Source organism: Elephas maximus, chromosome 1, assembly GCF_024166365.1.
Source record: "Elephas maximus indicus isolate mEleMax1 chromosome 1, mEleMax1 primary haplotype, whole genome shotgun sequence".
Classification (NCBI taxonomy): Eukaryota; Metazoa; Chordata; class Mammalia; order Proboscidea; family Elephantidae; genus Elephas; species Elephas maximus.
The window spans coordinates 101,863,071-101,883,918 of record NC_064819.1 but is presented as its reverse complement, the minus strand read 5'-3'; the positions used below and the strand labels follow the sequence as shown (position 1 = coordinate 101,883,918).

The window sequence follows — 20,848 nt, the reverse complement described above, 5'->3', positions numbered from 1 at the left end:
AACTCTGAAAATAGAGATCAACAATTTACTCAGAAGGCTTCTGTTAAAACAACTGTGATGACCGGCTATTTTTGGCTCCTGGTTCCAGTAAATAGCCTTACTGGCTGCAGATACATCATGTTACAACATCAGTTAGGGAAAATGGATTGTCAGGGAGTCAGTCAGCTAAAAACTGCCAGAAGCTTAATAATCAAACAAATATTCTGCACTCAGCCCTTTCATGGTAACTGTAAAACATTAACACACAAAAAAATAGCCATTCCTTTTGCAGATTTATAACACTTCAATATTCTTGCTTAATTAACATGACATTTACATAACAGTATCTAATTAATTTCCACCTAAAGGCACTGTGGGCTAATTAGAAATGCATCATCCTTTTTAACCAGCTTGTCAATTCCACTCTATGATAATCTGTACATTGTTTACCTTTGCAGCATCTCACTTTCCATGCTCACAGTTCTAAAGGTGGTTTCAGTTAGCAGATTCAAGAGCCAGAGTTATGCCCCTTCTCTAGGGATTCAGAATGCCCCATCAAGAGTTGTTTTTTTTTTTAAATACATAATTTTTACTGTGATTTAGGTGAAAGTTTACAGATCAAGTCAGTCTGTCACACAAAAACTTATATACACCTTGCTACACACTCGCAACTACTCTCCCCGTAATGACACAGCCCCCTCCCTCCCTCCACTCTCTGTTTTCGTGTCCATTTTGCCAGCTTCGAACCCCCTCTACTCTTATCAAGAGTTTCTTGATGGGACTTCTTAAATTAAGGGAAAAAAAATATCTATGCAATGGATATATGAAATAAACTCTACACCATCTCCTGATGTGGCATGTTATGAAAACTTATTTTTAAAAAAATATTCAGAGAACCTATACTTCCTCAGCAGTAAAATTTTCCTTCTTTAAAAGCCTTCAACATACACGTGGAGATTTAAAATAAACAGAAAATTAATAGTAATAAATGAGTATCAGGAACAGGTGAGAATGCACAAGAAAATAAGTCATTTCTTAACAAAAGAAAACCCTGTCCTGCAATCTCCCCCTATACCTGCAATACATGAATTGTTTTAATCAGAAAGGACACACCTCATCTGTCTACATAATTGAGTTTGAAAAGCATTATCGATTAAAAACAACAATACATAAAGATACAATGAGCAGTAATCTAAGTTTACAGGAAATCTTCAGCACAGGTAACAGCCCTCTCTCATTTCTTCAAATGAAACTTCCAAAGGAAACCATTTCCAAAGCTTGTTACAAAATCTAAGCGTTACTCTTCCAGTTAGAAATTCTAATCCTAACTCATTGCAAGATCTCTCATACCATTTCTGCGGAATTAGGGATTCATGAGAAGAGGGCTTTCAAGGTGGGCCAAACTTGCTATTGATAGCTAGCTATTTTACTCATTAAATGCTTCTCTAATCCGTCTTCTCCACTCCCCTAAATACAGTACTGAGTAGCTCTACAAAAATTATGGTGTGTACATGTGTGTGCATGCGAGTGCTAGTTGGTCAACAGGAATTTAAAATTCTCCCACACCATCTTCTCTAGCAAACAATACTAAGAGCAAAATTAACTCAGGAATGGTTTCCATTTGCCCAGTACTGTCAGACTTTTTTTTTTTTTTTTTTTTTTTTAAGAAAAATAAAATTTTTATTAGGCATTGGTGAAATAACACATTTGTTGTTGACGTTAAAAAAATTTTATTGTGTTAAAATACTTAAAACATAAAATTTGCCATTTTAACCATTTTTAAGTATATGGTTCAGTGTTGTTAATTATATTCACAATGTTGTGTAACCACCAACACTACCTATTTCCAAAACTTTCTCATCACCCCAAACAGAAACTATGTATCCATTAAGCAATAATTCTCCATTTCCTCTTCCCCTTAGGCCCTGGTAATTATTAATCTACTTTCTGTCTCTATGTATTTGCTTATTCTAGACATTTCATATAACTGGGCTCATATAACATTTATGTTTTTGTGGTGTATTTCACTTAGTATAAATTTTCTGAGGTCCATTCATGTTATAATATGTATCAGAACTTCATTCCTTTTTATGGTTGAATAATATTCCACTGTAATCTTATATCACATTTTACTTATCCATTCATCTATTTATTATTGGACATTTTGGTTGTTTCTACCTTTCATTTATTGTGGTCTCAGGGACCTTAATTAGGGCTTACATTTTTGAGAACTACTATTATAGAATAGAGAAGTGAACCTAAAGGTTAATATAATTTCCAATTTCCTCACAGCCTGAATGGCTTACTCTAAATTTCAAAGAGACCCAACTGATACGCTAGTATAAATAATGGTGAAAAGTTTGCCCACTCTCAACAAAATGTGAATATTCAAGTAAATAAAAGCAGAGGATAGTGGGATAAACTCTACTGTCATAATTTCAAACCAGTACATTCTATTTCTGCTACCATGTAGGAAGATTATAAAAACATGCTTCATGGAATTCAAAGAATTCTGGGCAAGCAGCTAAACGTGTTCGATTTCAGTTTTTCGGACATGGACTCTCACCTAGAACTGTCATGGCCAAGGTAGAGTTTCCCATATATTAAATGCTGAAAAACACCCACCACCAATACTCCAAGATGTGATAAAGCCCCACAGCAATTAACAGTGAAATTCTAAGACACACCATATCTTGAAGATGAAAACTGGTACTTTTTTTGAGAGGTCAAATATCATCTGGCTAATAAAGTCAATTCTATTTTTAGACACTGTTTTGTTTCCCTCTTGTGACAAAGCATATTTAAGATGGACATGAAATCAGGGGCTGTCACCTTTCCAATTTAGGCTTCAGTTCTGTTTACAGGCTTAACTAAGACCCAACACACATTTCTGTATTTGCATTTTACCATCAACACAAGCATGATTCTATAACAACATCAATGGAGAAATGACTCAGCACTGAAAGAGCATTCATTCACTCAATTCATTTATTCATTCATTCCTTTTTGACACAGCAAAGTTCAGGTACCAAGAGCATTCTCATAAATCCTAGTTTGCGTCTGACCCTGAGAAAGGTGCAATGCCTTCCTCAGAAAGGGAAGTTATTTGTGCACGTTCTTCATAAGAAGCTTTAGGGAACACGGAAAAAGACATCTACTTAGGCCATAGATACAGCCTGTGACCTTTTGAAAGTAATTTTGAACACAGGGGCCCTTCTTCCCTGCCTCTTTGCTGAGCCTCTCCTATCCTGTAGCTGTACCACAGCTGGCAATGTATTCAGAGTGACACTGAATAAATGGAACTCTCGACCAACCTTCTTGTTTTATAGAAGTGAATACTGGCAGGTCTTACTAATAGGACCTCTCCTTGCAACTCAAAGTTGAAAATGTCATAATTTGAATTACATAGTGAAACATTTATACTGGTATTTTGGAATTTAAAAAATTCCTTACCAACGCAGCATTCTATTGTACTGATTAAATCTAAAGAATTATATTTTGATGGATCAAAAAGTGAAATGGTCTATGATGTAACACAGCACATGAATACAAAATGCAAAGTTACATTTAGTTACTTTTTTGTTTACGGCAGCTCTGCATTTTCAGACTGAAGTTCACAAACCTTTAAAATATATTCATGTAAAGTTAAAATGACTACTTCTGACACACCCAAATAGATACCCCTATTATAACATGATTTTTTCAAATACTTCTGTCATAATAAAGTTGGGATTTAGTTTAAAGTCAACGTAGTGTCAGCCAGTACCTGTTATCTATGCAAAAACAGTATGACAACTGCAAACGGCTAAAGCTATGTGAAGCGTGGTTGTTTACTGTGACCTTTACCTTCACAGCTAAGTACACAGCATTTAATTTAATAAGAAGAAAAAAAAAAATCTGTATTTCAAAAAGCAGGCAGTGATGATGACTGCTTCTAAACCTAGCCTGAACATCAATAACTGCAGAGTCTCACAGGTACCCAAAGGAATCTTTACGGAAAACTAACCTTTCAGATTTGCAGACTTCTTAAAGGACCCCTTGAAAATCAGTGCTAAAAGTTTGCTACTCTTCTCTCTTGCCCTAGGGGGAAATCCAGGTGATAAAAGAACTACCTATGAGCAAAAGCTGTTACTTCAACACGCAGGTGGCTATTTGCAAGGAGAAAAAAAACAGCAGTCTTCCGCCATTTCAAATGTACTGTCAAAAGAGATGAATTGTCACTACATTAAGCCAACCAAATTTCAAAATTCTGCTTAAAGAAAAGAAAAAACTGCCTTTAATTTTAGTTGCTTCATCTTGGAGTTACTATATGTCACAGAAAATAATGAAAGAATATTAAGTAGTCATTCCAAAGCAGGTGCAGTCAATTAAAAAAAAACCGTCGAAGCACAAGTTTACGAACGTTAAAAAACTTAGTCTAAATATTTAAATCAGCAAGCATTTACTAAGTACTGCCTTACCAAGATGAACAGTTCAGCAGTCAGATCTCCCAGGCACTCCCTGGAAACCATATGGGGCAGTTCTGCTCTGTTCTATAGGATCGCTGTGAGTCGAGATCAACTCGACGGCAATGGGTGTTGTTTTTTTTTTTTTTTTTTGGTGGCCTTACCAAGCACTATGTTGGGTGCTCTGGGTCAGAGAAAAAAAAAAAAAAAAAAACAGTTGCCATTGAGTAGACTCTGACTCATGGAGACCCCACATGTGGCAGAGTAGAACTGTGCTCCAAAGTTGGCTAATTTTTTGGAAGTAGATCACCTAAGCCTTTCTTCCAAGGTGCCCCTGGGTAGACTTGAACCTCCAACCTATCAGTTAACAGTTGTTGCTAGGTGCCGTCGAGTCAGTTTTGACTCATACCAACCCTATGTAAAACAGAACAAAACACTGTCCAGTCCTGCGCCATCCTCATGATCACTGTTATATCGGAGCCCACTGTTGCAGCCACTGTGTCAATCCATCTCATTGAGGGTCTTCTACTTTTTTGATGACCCTCTACCAAGTATGATGTCCTTCTCCAGGGACTCATCAACAGTTAACAGTCCCATCCCATTGCCATTAAGTTGATTTCAACTCATAGAGACCCTATAGGACAGAGCAGAACTGCCCCATATGGTTTCCAAGGAGTGCCTGAGAGATCTGACTGCGGACCTGTTCAGCATAGCCACTATGCCACCAGGGTTTCACAGTTAAGAGTAGAGCATGTTAATCATCTGCACCATTTAGGGACTCCGGGGAGCCCTGGTGGCGCAGTGGTTAAGAACTTGGCTGCTAACCAAAAGGTCTGCAGTTCAAAGGCACTCCTTGGAACCCTATGGGGCAGTTCTACTCTGTCCTATAGGGTCGCTATGAGTCAGAATTGACTCAATGGCAACAAGTTTTTTTTTTTTGGAGTGACTCTGGGGCAGAGGAAAGCAGTATAAAATGAATCCTCTGCTAATTCTAAACTCAGTCTAAACTAGTACAAAGGAGAGATGACACTCTTATATTAAAGACAACCATACAAGACAATATGTGATTAAATGTTACAGATAAGTACAGGAATTCCTTGAGGGAAGCAGTCAGTGTAGCTGAAATGTTTTTTAGCTGGTCTTGAAGAGCACGAAAAAAGCTAAGTGTCTTCTGGGAAAGTGAGGGTCTAGTTTGGACTAGAGTTGGGTGTCAGTACTGAGAAGGGTAGGCAGGTCAGGCAAAATGAGTGTCCAGATTATGGAGGAAAATAGCTGATACAAAATTAGGAGTCTGATGTTTAAGATGATATCAACGAGAGTTTCATCTGCCAGGTCTTATGGGCTGGGAAGAGATTAGATGCAATGAGAACAGTCTGGTGATTATGGCTGTAATCCTGTGAAAATACAATGGTAGCCCTGACACCTTCTCAGGCCTTTAATATTTTTCCAGTGAGCTAAAACCAAGGAGCCTTGGTGGTACAGTGGTTACTCGGTTACTAATTAGAAAGTCAGCAGTTGGAACCCACCAGCCGCTCTGTGGGATAAAGACGTGGCAGTCAGTTTGTGTAAACATTTACAACCTTAGAAACCTTATGGGGTAGTTCCATTCTGTTCTATAGGGTTGCTATAAGACAAAATCAGCTTGATGGCAATGGGTTTTTAACTAAATCCAAAAACCCAAACCTGCTGCCATCAAGTCGATTCTGACTCACAGTTAGACGATCAGAAACAAAGACAAACTAGGAAACAGAAACAAGATTAGAGTAGCTAAGTTTTGGATATTAAAAAATGATCATTCAAAAATGGCAGAGAATACCAGAAGGATGTTTACCTGTGTCTTACTGACTATGCAAAGGCATTCGACTGTGTGGATCATAACAAAGTATGGATAACATTGTGAAGAATGGGAATTCCAGAACACTTAATTGTGCTCATGAGGAACCTTTACATAGATCAAGAGGCAGTTGTTTGGATAGAACAAGGGGATACTGATTGGTTTAAAGTCAGGAAAGGTGTGTGTCAGGGTTGTATTCTTTCACCATACCTGTTCAATCTGTATGCTGAGCAAATAATCCGAGAAGCTGGACTACATAAAGAAGAACGGGGCATCAGGATTGGAGGAAGACTCATTAACAACCTGCATTATGCAGATGACACAAGCTTGCTTGCTGAAAGTGAAGAGGACTTGAAGCACTTACTAATGAAGGTCAAAGACCACAGCCTTCAGTATGGATTGCACCTCAACATAAAGAAAACAAACTGGACCAATGAGCAACATCATGATAAATGGAGAAAAGATTGAGGCTGTTAAGGATTTCATTTTACTTGGATCCACAATCAACAGCCATGGAAGCAGCAGTCAAGAAATCAAAAGACTCATTGCATTGGATAAATCTGCTGCAAAGGACCTCTTTAAAGTGTTAAAGAGCAGAGGTGTCACCTTGAAGACTAAGGTGCAAATGACGGTATTTTCAATCGCATCATATGCATGTGAAAGCTGGAAAATGAATAAGGAAGACGGAAGAAGAGTTGACGTCTCTGAATTGTGGTGTTGGCAAATACTGAATATACCATGGACTGCCAAAAGAACGAACAAATCTGTCTTGGAAGAAGTACAACCAGAAAGCTCCTTAGAAGCAAGGATGGTGAGACTGCGTTTTACATACTTTGGACATGTTGTCAGGAGGGATTAGTCCCTGGAGAAGGACATCCATGTTTGGCAGAGTACAGGGTCAGCGGAAAAGTGGAAGACCCTCAATGAGGTGGATTGACACAGTGGCTGCAACAACGAGCTCAAGCATAACAACGATTGTAAGGATGGCGCAGGAACGGGCAGTGTTTCGTTCTGTTGTGCACAGGGTCGCTATGAGTTGGAACCGACGCAACAGCACCTAACAATAACAACAACAAAGAATAAGTTTTAGTTTTTTGTACTTGGTGTAATATTAAGGGCACCTTTAATAGAAATTAAAAAAAAAATAAAAGCACTATGAATAATTCTGTTCTATTACATTTAGAACTCTAGATGACAATCATGTTTTTGTAATAAGTGTTAATTACCAAAACTTAAAATAAGGTGGAAAATATAAATGATCCAATCATCATATAAGATACCAAAGAGGTTTTCACAAGGTCTACTTGGAAAAAAGATATCAGTCTAGTCAGTTTTATGAATAAGTCCTTCAAACTTTCACAGAATATATGTTATATAATGTCAGAGCGTAAAACAAAAAGCTGTGTCATAGCACAGGAAAAGATGAAAAGCATGAGATTAAGATAACTGACACCAAAACTAGACGGGAATGGCACGCCTACCACACTTGAACACATACATATACAAAATTAGCTCTCACTTATTAAAAAGGTGTAAATTTTCAAATAAAATAACATTTTGAATCCAGCAGTACACTAAAAGAACTAGAAACATTTATTCAAGGAATGCAAAGACGGTTTAACACTGGAAGTCTATTAAACTGAGATTACATGTTAAAGGAGAAATACCATGTAACAGATGCTGAAAAAACATTTTATAAAATTCAACACTCATTTTTCACTAAGAAAAATGAGCAAGCTATAAAGATTCTTATTCTTAAAGTGATAAAGAATATTTACAAGATATCTACAAATACTTAATTTGTGAAATACTAGAAGTAGCCTCACATTAGAGTCAGGAATAAGGGAAAGGAACAACAAAGCTGCAAAGAAGAAACTCCGGCAAGAAATGTATAACACTTATACTAAGAAAAATCTTTGCTAAGAATATATAAGAAAGTTTGAATAAATGAAGACAAACTATAATCCTATACGGGAAAACTAAAGAAAGTGAATAAAAATGTGAACTATTTTCAAATAAATCTATATATTCAATATAATCCCAATCAAAATCCACTTTGTAATTTTTAATACAACTTGACAAGCTGAATATAGAATTCATCAAGAAGAGGAAATATATAAGAATAGCCAACAACTTAGTAAAGGTCAAATTAAGGGTGATTAGCCCTATCAGGGAGCCCTAGTGGTGTAGTACTTAAGATCTTGGCTGCTAATCAAAAGGTCAGCAGTTCAAATCCACCAGCTGCTCCTTGGAAACTCTACGGGGCAGTTCGCTATAGGGTTGGCTAAGAGTCGGAACTGACTTGATGGCACCCAACAACAACTACAGCCCTATCAGACTGGAGCCCTTGTGGCACAGTGGTTAAGAGCTACAGCTTACTAAAGCTGCTAACCAAAAGGCTGACAGGTTGAATTCACCAGCCGTTCCTTGGAGACCCTATGGGACAGTTCTACTCTGTCCTATAGAACCTTATCAGATATCAATACATATCACAAAGCTATATTCCAGTCTCAGGAATATATAAATAGGCCAATGAAACAAAATCAAGACCCTAGAAATAGATTCATATTTATACAATAAGAATGGTTTTGGAATTAGTGGTTATCCACTTGGCAAAAAATAAAGGTAGATCCTCATACCTCATATGATATGCAAAATAAATTCCAGACGGATTTAAGAGCTATAGAAACAAGTAAACTATAAAAGTATTGAAAATACATAGAAAAATATTTTTATTATCCTGTGGAGAAAGCTTCCAAGCAAGACACAAACCTAGAAGCCAAAACATCAATATATGTTAATAAAATTTTAAATTTCTAATGGAATACAAGGCACCTAAATCAAAGTTAAAAGCCAAGTGCTATACCAGAAGAAAATATTTTCAGTCTACGTAAGGCTGTATTTTTACACAAATAACACATGCCTTCTACATCTGTTTGCCAGTCACTCCCTTCCCCCCGCCCCGCCCCAGGTATTTTTGTAAATGAATTTTTTTTTTTTTATAGCAACATGTAAAAAAAATTGGTATAGCAGCACTTAAGAAAATACCTCCCAGGGAGAGGGAGCCATTGGCAAACAAGAAGGTGCATGTTATTCGTGTAAAAACACAGCATTATTCAGGATATACGAAGAGTACCTACAAATCAGTAAGAAAAGGACAGATAATAAAAAAATAAGCAAAGTATACGAACAGGCAAATCACCTGAGCCTTATAAATAGCTAATAAATGTAGGACACAGTGCTCAATCTCACTACCAGACAATGTCAAGAAAATGCAAGTTAAAAGTGAGCTATTCTTTTGCCCAAGTTGTCGAAAAAATAAATAAAACAAAGAACTACAAAAAAAACTACACCTAGTGTTGATAAAGTGTGGTAAATAATCACTCTCAAATACCATTCGTAGGATTATAAAGTGGTATATAGTAATTTCAGAGTGTAATTTAACCATGTACATAAAAAATTAAAATATATATATTCTCTGACTTATTAATTTCTCTTGGTATTTATCATGGAAAAATGGCACGTGCATCATTAGTCACATACAAAAATGTTCACTTGGCACAGTATTATAGTGAAATGTTAGACACGGCCTCAAGGGAAATGAATAAATAAATCATACTGTGGAAAGCTATGCAACAGTTCAAAAAGAATCAGGCAGATCTCTACATGTCGCCCTGGAAAGACCTCTAAAATAAATGTTAAATTAAAAAGCAAGTTACAAAAATAAAATGGTATGTTCTCATTTATATAAAAGTAGACAAAATAACATGTACATACTGTCATAGAAAAAGAAGATATATCCCAAAGTGAATACACACGGGAGTCCTTGGGTAGCATAAACAGGCAAGCTTTCGACTACTAGCCGAAGGGTTGGCAGTTCAAAGCCACCCAGAGAGGCACCTGGGAAGACAAGCCTGGCGATCTGCTTCTGAAAGGTCAGACAGTCTTGCAACCCTGTAGGGTAGTTCTGCTCTACACACATGTGGTCTTGACAACAATTAACAACCCGGTACCTCCAAAAAGAGTGTGTGGTGAAGGTGGAGGTGAGGGTGGTGTTGAAGTAGTTTCACCTTCTGTTGGATGTAAACCTCTATTTCTTTTTAAACCAGAATGTAGTCATGCTTTACGTGTTATACTTAAAAAATAGGATGAAAAATTTAAAAAAAGAAAAGTAATTTAAAAATCATGCTTTTGCTTTAATTTGGCTCTTGTTTTGACCAGAAGTTGAAGGTCAGATGACACCACAAGTGCTCAAACAAGTTCCTACCCAACTAGCATTACGGAACAGAAAGAATTTGTATTAAAAAAATCACTGATGAGATGCTCAAGTTCTTCTGCAATTTGACAGGGATTAATTTAATGTCCCCATACATTGATTCCTGGTGAATTACATCCATTCAATTCAATACAGTACATAACAGTACATCATCATACTGTACTGCAAAGTTATCAATCTTTTTAGAACATGGCCCTAATAAAAGCAGCATGCTTTACAGAACCAGCTTCAAGATAAGTAAATTCACTGGGGAAAAAAAACACCTTTAAATTAAAATCAAAAGAGACATTTAAAGTTTGGGCATTCTTCATTATGGAAAAGAATCTTCCACTTTGAGACTATTATATATCAGAAAAGCTCCATATGTTGTATAATTATCTCTGATAAACGGCCTGATGCTTCGAGCTTCATTAGAGAAAAGGGAAGAGAAAGACACACAGAGAGAACTGTAAATAAATCTCCCCACCATATTTCACTTGAAACCAGCCCAGCAGGAAGTCATAAAATATTTTTTTAATAGGCAGCAGTATTTTCTAAATGCTCTAGAGAAGAAGCCAGCCTGTTTTGCCCAATATCTGGTCTTCTGAAGCAGGCACAGTCTTAAAAAGAGGAAACTGGTTTCATTTAGGATTATTAGAAATTTAATTGGTAAAAGCAAACAATCAAACAAACAGTTCAGCCATTCAGCCATTCGGTGACAGTCATGCTAATTTTCCAGGGTGCAGATAAACTTGTCAGGCAAGGATGAAGACAGATAACCAGTAAAGCCCAATGCTGTTAAAAGATTCAAGGACAGTCTAGCAAGAACTTGTTAAGATGAGCTACTACTTTTTCTTTTTTTTAATCCCCGGGGGAGTAAGGGTATCTATCACCAGGAATCCGTTTCCAAGGAAACAATGGAAATCTTTCATTCAACCAAATTAATTTAACCACAAATAAAGGATGTTCTCAATTTCTATTTCCAGAATCACTGTCATATAAAAGGAAAATCCAATCAGCACTTGAAAACGAAGCTTCAATCATTAAAAATCTTCACTAACATTCTCGTTAATATGGTGCTCTTTTCTTCTTCTTTTTTTTTTTTTTTTAGCTAAAACAAAAGCATTTCTCGAGGAGATGCAGAAAAGATGAATAGGAAAAAATATGAGAATTACAGATGAAAAAGGCCCAGAGCTGAGCTCTGGTCCTGCTATGTGACTTGAGGCACATCACCATCCAAACTTCCTTTTTTTCATCTATAGAATTAAAAAAAACAAAAAAACCCACTGCCTTTGAGTCAATTCCAACTCATAGCGACCCTACAGGACCGAGTAGAACTGCCCCATAGGGTTTCCAAGGAGCAGCTGGTGAATTAAAACTGCCAACCTTTTGGTTGGCAGCCATAACACCTTATCCCCTAACTTCTGCACCACCAGGGCCCCTCGGCTACAGAACAGGAGGGAGAACATCTATGCTATCTATCTTGCACACTGTCAGGATGATCCAGGGACATAACATTTGTCAAAGTGCTCTGCATAATAGGAGTTGACAAACTCTTTTCTGTAGAGGGGTCTCTGTAACTCTGTACCCAACTCTCCTGTTGTAGCACAAAGTAGCCACACAATACTTAGAACAAATGAATGTGGCTGTGTTCCAATAAAACTGTATTTAAAAAATTTAGGGACCCTTAAATTTGATTTTCATATTTTATTTTTTTAACCATTAAAAAATATAAAATCCATTCTTAGTTCGTGGGCTGTACAAAAAACAGGTGATGGGGTAGATTCGGCCTGAGGGCTATAGTTTGCCAATTACTGTTATAAAGCATGTTGTTGTGTGCCATTGAATCGATTCCCATTCATAGTGATCCTACAGGACAGAGTAGAACTGCCCCGTAGGTTTCTTGGGCTGTCATCTCTACAGAGAAGCCCTGGTGGTGTAATGGCTAAGCACTCAGCTGCTACAATCACTATGAGCTGGAATCAACTGGAGAGTAATGGGTAACAGAATCTTTACAATCTTTTCGCCTGCAGAGCAACTGGTGGGTTCAAACCGCAAACCTTTCTGTTAGCAGCCGAGCACTTAATGGTTGTGCCACCAGGACTCTTGTAAACCACAGTTTTATATAAGTGTCTGTTGCTGTTTATTTCTTAATATGTGCCTCCACAGAGCTTAGAAGAGTGTTCTGTATGAGGCAGGCCCTCTTCAACTGCTAGATTAGAATTTCAGAATATTTGAAAACAAGCCCATTTCTTGCCATTTTTTTAGTAGCAGGTATAGGTTTCTTTTCCTCTCCTGTCTAGAAAGAAAATAGACCAGTCAAATCCCCTTTAAGACCTCAATTTCCATCCAATATGCCAGTAGGATTGGGGGGGGGGGGGGGGTCCAAAACACATACACACACAACCTAGGTAGGTGTGTACATCCTAAAGCTCCCAAACAGATCATGAGGCATGAGGACAAAAGGAATGCTAACTTATAAAAGAGATGAAGTTGAGAGCATTTTCCATCTTGTAAGTCCACTCTGATAAGACTGACTTAAGGTGACTATTTTATTTAAAAACAGCAACTGATCCCAGTGTTCTAACTAAAACCTGACAACATCCTTTCTCGCTTCCAAGGCTAGGTCAAGAGAGTTTATCGACCCAAACAGAGCTGGGGAAAAATGTAGAGCAAAATTCTAACTCACAGAAAAAGACCAGACTTACTAGTCTGACAGAGACTGGAGAACCCCGAGTATTGCCCCTGGATACTTTTAACTAAGTACTGAAGTCACTCCTGAGGTTCACCCTTCAGCCAAAGATCAGACAGGCCCATAAAACAAAATGAGACTAAATGGGCACACCAGCCCAGGGACAAGGCCAAAAAAGCAGGAGGGAACAAAAAAGCTGGTAATGGGGAACCCAAGGTTGAGAAGGAGAAAGCGTTGACATGTCATGGAGTTGGCAACCAATGTCACAGAACAATACGCGTATTGTTTAATGAGAAACTAATCAGCTCCCTAAAGCACAATTTAAAAAAAAGAGAGAGAGAGCGAGACAGTTCAACTGTAAGATGAACACATATGGTTCAGAGCAGTGTCACCAGGAAGACAGAATGGGTGTGAAGTTTGCAGAATTAAAAAAAAAAAAAAAACCCAGTGCCATCAAGTCGGTTCCGACTCATAGCAACCCTATTAGACCTCCTTAATCTGCTTGGAAACCCTGGTAGCGTAGTGGTTAAGAGGTACAGCTGCTAACCAAAAGGTCAGCAGTTCGAATCCACCAGGCACTCCTTGGAAACCCTATGGAGCAGTTCTACTCTGTCCTACAGGGTCACTATGAGTTGGAATCGACTCTATGTAATAGGTTTAGTTTTCATTTTTTTTGTTAATCACCTTGAAGGTATTTCTCTAACCCCACAAAACAAACAAACGCAATCTACAATGGCCTAGACTGGAAAGTTATGGAAGTACAACAGTTGTATCCTAGAGGCTCCAGAGGTCAGCACAGGTCTAAGTCCAGGCAGAGGAGAGGGGGCAGGGGTGAGAAGATGGAATCCTCCACTGAATACAAGACCTTCCTTACATGTCCTTAGGGTGACATGCATGCACCACACAATTAGCCTGATTCCGTTCAAAATTCACTTATCTACTCCATCTATTCGGCATCTGTGCTTTGCCATTTGTCAAGAAAATGCTTATTATAAGTTGGTGCCCCATGAAAGGTTTTCAGTCCTGTTAAATGATTTTTCATGACAGAATTAATAAAGTAAGTTTTGGTTACGACTTGGGTTTCCACGTACCTTAATTACTGGGCGAGAATGTGCTGATCTTTGTCAACATGAGTATTTCTATTCTCCATGTGACAGTTGTATTTCACATTGTGAATTAATTGATTAAAAGCACAAACTCTGATTAAAACTCACTAATGCCTTAATTTCATTTGTGGCTCTGGCATCTACTAGTTTGTGACCACAGGAAAATTTCTTGCTGTCTTTGTGCCTAAGTTTCCACATCTATAGAATGAGACTATGGTAACATCTACCTCACTGGATTATCATGAGGAATAAATGAGAAAATATGCAAAATATGTAGAAGAAGGACTTGCACATAAAGTGCCCAACAAATGGTAGCCATTGTTATCTGTATCACGAGCATTTTGGCTGCTCAGCCGTGGCCTAATAATGCTGGCATGTGTGATCCAATCCACCTTCCATCAGGTGAGACTCTGACCAGCTCCAACCTTTCCCTTAGACCGGGGGGTGAGTGTTCAGTAATTTTTTATGGAAAATTGCATGTATATAGATGGTGTGTATTCTTCTGAGACAAGGGGCCATCAGCTTTCATAAGTTCCTCAATGAAGTACATGGCCCCAAATAGATATTTAAAAACAAAATAAAACCCACTGCCTTAACATTACCACTACCACTTGCATCTTCTTCCCTCTCTTAAATGACGTCTATTCCTGCCCCTGGAACTTAGTAAGTTGTAATATTTTAAAAATTCCCTTTCTGCAATGTTATTTCAGTATGAGGCTTCCCATTTTTAATACTGGCAGGTTACTTCCACAGCTCATACTACTCTGTTTACAGTGACTTCTCATCACCTTTGTCCATCTTCAACACCAACATCCTTTTTCAACCATCCCAGTCTTTAATTCATAAAACTAAATCCACTGCCCTGGAATTGATTTTGACCTATAGTGACCCTGTAGGACAGAGCAGAACTTGGAAACCACAGGGTTTCCAAGGATATAAATCTTTATGGAAGCAGACTACCACATCTTTCTCCCATGTAGCAGCTAGTGGGTTTGAACCACCAACCTTTCGGTTGGCAGCCAAGCACTTTAATCACTGCGTCCCCAGGTGTCCATTAAGATGGGCACATAAAACAATATACTACAGTTTCTCAATCTTGGCATTACTGATGTGTCAAACGAGATAATTTCTTGTTGTGAGGAGCTGTCCTGCGCTACACAGGATGTCCAGCAGCATCTTGGGCCTCCAGACATCGCCAAATATTCAGAGTGGGGGAGGAAGAGCAAGATCAGCCCTGGTTGAGAACCACTGACGTGTTGTAACAAGTACATTTAATTTCTCCCTGTTAAACAGTAAATTCCTTGAGGATAGGGACTATTACCTTTACTATTATAGTCTCAATATCACCTAGTACAGTGGTTTTATGACAGGTTAGGTAAGTATTTGTTGTCAGCTAACCTTTCTAAAGTTAGTAAACAGAACATTCTGACCTACCACATACCAAAGATTTCTAAATATTCACTAAACTTGAAACACTAAATTTCAATCTGTTGAATATTAAAAGGCAAAAACTGCTATGTCATAACAGCCCTATAATTTTCAGCAAATACTGTCAGTTACAGTTGTGCCTCAACAGAGATAGTTCTGGCATTACAAAGACTAAGTGGACAATGAACTTCCATATCACAGAGATTACAACCATATTCTTTCACTGAGGACTCAGAGAAGAGTAACAGAAACCATCTTCTTCTCCCTTCAAATATCCTGTGTTCTGTGAAGTATGTAGTGTTATTATCTCATTTAAATACTTAGACACATTCCAGGACCAGTTAGTGACAGGGCTAAGATTTCAATCCAAGGTTCCCAAATCAGGCTTAAGTTTCCTAGACCAGTGGTTCTCAACTCTTGCTACATTAGAATCCTCTGCAGCGTTAAAAAGAACAGATCCCTGGGCCCACTCCAGACCAATTAAATTAGACTCAGGGATTGTGCTGAGGATTAAAATTGTTTTGAAAATCCCCAGTGCATTCTGATGTGCAGTCACTGCCCTAGACTGGTTCAAACTTCAGGTACCTTGACAGCTAATGTAAAAGGCTATCTATCTTTTAGAAGACCTTAAATTCCATGGAATGACTAAAAAGTATTCTCTAATTTTCCGACTGTTGACCCTATACATGAGCATTTATCCTGAACGAAAACAGCTGCTGTCTTTTTTCTGGGACCACATATCATCAGGAAGCTTGTGATGTCATTTTTGGGCTGCTCTCCTAACCACCTCACAGTAGCTGAGTACTTACACTCCTCTTTACTCGGTGAAGTTACATTCAGTTCTGTCGGAAGCGGCTGCTGGCTGGGACTAAGAGTTGGCGTGGTTATCGAGGTATTGTTGTTGTCACTGGTGGTCTCTTCAGAAAACAAATCTGACTGGCTGTTACTTGTACTTGGAGTGGAATCATCGTCTGGTTGTTTCTTTTGAAAATCTGAAGAAAAGGAGTGAGAAAACTAGTTTAATTAAGGAGTTCACAATCTCCTTAGTTATTAACAATGTAACTTAGTATAAAACTTAAATGCAATAACTGCAATAATAAAGACAAATCTAGCTGATAAAAAACAAGATGGAAGTAAACCACTGCTCAAAAACATGTAAGACTTCAAGAAGAAGCAAAACTATCCCTATTTGCTGATGATATGATTCTATACATAGAAAACACCCAAAGACTTCACAAGAAAGCTACTGGAACTAATAAAAGGATTCAGCAAAGTAGCAGAACACAAGATCACCATAACTGATTCATCTACACCAATGAGGAGAACTTTGAAAAGGAAATCAGGAAAACAGTATCATTTACAATAAGAAACTTCATTGTCATCGAGTCAATTCTGACTCATAGTGACCCTACAGGACAGAGCAGAACTATCCCACAGAGTTTCCAAGGATCAGCTGGTGGATTCGAGCTGCCAACCTTTTGGTTAGCAGCCGATCTCTTAACCACTGCACCACCTAGCCCCCCCCCCAATAAAATACGTAGCAATAAATCTAACTGGGGACATAAGAACACTTATACAAAGAAAACTATAAAACATTACTGCAAGAAACCAAAAAAGACCTTCATAAATGCAAAAAAGATACCACGCTCATGGATAGGAAGACTTAACATTGTAAAAATGTCAACTCTACCCAAGACAATCTACAAATACAATGCAATCCCAATCCAAATATCCACAGTATTGTTTAACAGGATGGAAAAACTAATTATCAACTTTATATGGAAAGGAAAGAGGCCCCAGCTAAGTAAAGCATTATTGAAGAAAAACAAAGTAGGATAACTCACACTTTCTGATCGCAGTCTATTTACACAGCCACAGTAGTCAAAACAGCCTGGTACTGGCACAACAGACACATAGACCAATGGAACAGAATTGAGAAGCCAGAAGTAAATCTATTTATCTATGGACAGCTGATTTTTCACAAAGGGCCAAAGTCCATTAAATCAGGAATAGACAGTCTCTTTAACAAAGGGTGTTGAGATACCATCTCACCCTGACAGCAATGGCACTACTCAAAAAAACAGGAAACAACAAATGCTGGCAACACTAGAACTCTTACATACTGCTCGTAGGAATGTAAAATGGTACAAACACTATGGAAAATAACACGGCACTTACTTAAAAAGCTAGGAACAGAAATATGATGTTTCAGCAATCCCACTCCTAGGTATATACCCTACAGAAATAAGAGCCGTGACACGAATAGACACAAATACACCTGTTTTTGTTGCAGCATTATTCACAATGGCAGAAGGATGGAAACAATTTAAGTGTCCATCAACAAACGAACGGATAAACAAACTGTGGTACATACACACAATGGAATACTATATAACGATAAAGAATAATGACAAATCCTAGAAACGTTTCACGACATGGATGAATTTGGAGGACATTATGTTTACTGAAATAAGCCAATCACAAATGGACAAATATTATATGAGACCACTATTATAAAAAAACAAGAAAAGATTTACACACAGAAAAAGAAAACATTCTTTGATGGTTACCAGGAAAGGGAGGCGAGGAACAGCAAGCTATTAACTAGAAGACACATGCTAACGCAGGTGAAGGAAATGGCAACACACTGTATGGGGGAAGTCAGCACAACATGACAAAGGCAAAGGAAGACACTGAGGGGAACACAAGGCAAATGGCAAATGCAGCAATTACTACAGAGAATCCTCCAACAACAGCATCAGCAAACGATAATTTACAAAGGGATACACAGGTAGATACGTATGCTAGAAAGGCATGGGAGGATGTAAGGGGGCACACCCACCTGCAGATACAGGTTAGGCTGTGGATATCTCTACAGATATATTTGTAGATGTTGTATGTATATGCTAATATAGATAACAGAACACACAAGGAGCACAGTCTTGGAAACTTTTTATGTACAACCAAACACTTCCTGGGATGAAGATACTAGGCTTGAAGGCTAAGGACTACCAACTCAGGGGCCATCTACATTAACTGGCATAACATAGTGCATAAAGACAATACTCTACACATCCTATTTTGGTGAGTACTGTCTGGGGTCTTAAAAGCTTTTGAGCAGCCATCTAAGATACAACTAGTGGTCTCTTCCTGTCAAGAGTAAAGCAGAATGAAGAAAACCAAAGATTCAAGGGGACCAACAGTCCAAAGAACTAACCACATGCACCACAGCCTATATTACCCCAAGATCAAAAGAACTAGATGGTGCCTGGCTACCACTATCAAATGCTCTGACCAGGAAGAATCACAATAGGGGGCCCAGAGAGAATGGGAGAAAAATGCAGAACAAAAAATCCAATTCATTAAAAAAAAAAAATATATCACAATATACTAGCCTGAAAAGAGACTGGAGGAACCCCTGACACTATGGGCCTAAGACACCGCACGCCCCCCCCCCACCCCCACCCCCCACCGCCGATGTGGAACTACAGCCATTCCTGGAAACCACCTTCCAGCCAAGAAATAGACACGCCTATAAAATAAATAATAACACCAGACAAGAATGTGCTCCGTAAAACAAACAATTATATGAGACCAAAAGGGTGACATTTACCCAAAAGCAAAGATGAGAACATAGGAAGGGGCACAGAAACCAGATAAAAGGAAATACAGAACCCAGGGCAGAAATGAGGAGAATATTCACACAATGTGGGGAATACAACCAATGTCATGGAACACTTTGCGTTACTGAATGGGAACAAAATTCGTTCTATAAACTTTCACCTAAACACAACAAAACATTAAAAAGAGAAGGCGGAGCCAAGATGGCAGAATAGACAAGCACTTCCATCAAGCCCTCTTTACAACAAAGACCCGAAAAAAACAAGTGGAACGAGTATATTTGTGACAAGCTGGGAGCCCTGAGCATCAAAGGCAAGCTTAGACAATGAACTGAGGGGCAGGGGGAGGAAGAGGCCTTTCAGAAGTGGAGAGGAGTTACCAGACCGGAATGGCGGGAAGCCCTCAGGCACCATTCCCAGAGCAGCGGTGGCACCAGGCTGGTCCTAGCATTCGGCCCCAGTTTCCACAGGGAGAAGTACCCACACACAGAGCCCACTTATACCTCTGGAACCTGAGGAGACCGGTGAGCCCTCGGCAAAAGGTAAGTACTTCCGTATGTTTAACCGCAGACCCCCTACCCCAATCCGGCTTCAGTGCCTGAACCCCTGGGCCTGAGATAGACCCTGGTGCGCACCTACAGCCATCCTCCCGGCCTTGGGGAAGGAAAAACTTTGTACCTGCGGGGAAAAGATAATTTGCTAGCTCCATTACCCAGGGAAGTTAAGTTCAGGACAGAAACAGCTCCTGTCCAGGCATAAACTGCCCCTAGACCTTGAGCACCCTTCCCTTCTGCATGGACCTGTGTGGGCCTATTTCGGAAGAATAGGCCCTTGGTGGTAACTATAACCATTTCAGCTGTGTGGTGGAGAGGTGGATGTTTGACGTTTGAAATTGCTTTGCCTATTAAACAAGGTCCTCACCTACCCACATCAGGAACCTAAGGACTGGTACCTCCACTCAGGTCACCCAGCCACCTGCGACAGGGGTCCAAAGATAACTGGTACCTCCCAGTCCTTAAACCAAAACCTTTCTGTGCCCATGATCCCTCTGCAGAACCCACCCACCTGCACACTCTAGGGAACAGGGACACGTTTTCCTCAGCGACACTGGCGGTCGGTTCTCAGCCCCCTGCCTTATTCAGAGCGTGACCCTCTGCTACAATCAGATACCGGTATATGCATCAATCACCCCTGCCCCTGTAAGACTGTAGGACAGAGCCTGTACCACACACTTGATATCGGCTACCTGGAAACCTGAGCTGAATTCATACTAGAAAACTGAATGGACTCCTACACTGATATACCCGATAACATCTTTAGCCAGCTGGGGACAGGACACCAAAGCTCGAAAGGAGAAAATAATCAAGCTAGCTCACTCAAGCACTCCACAGGGGTGTACCAAAACAAAACAAAGCAAGCAGCTACGACACAGTAAGCAAGCATAAACTAATACAATAACTTACAGATGGCTCGGAGATCACAGTCAATA

General features: G+C 39.0%; 1 protein-coding gene across 1 annotated transcript in view; it reads right to left on the bottom strand.

Annotated features, from left to right (window-relative positions):
- ZFAND3 (zinc finger AN1-type containing 3) overlaps positions 1-20,848 on the bottom strand; it is a 403,887-nt gene that overhangs the window by 98,558 nt on the left and 284,481 nt on the right. The window contains exon 3 of the mRNA XM_049891242.1: positions 16,549-16,731. Coding sequence (XP_049747199.1) covers positions 16,549-16,731 — 183 coding nt within the window. The remainder of the gene's footprint in view (positions 1-16,548; positions 16,732-20,848) is intronic.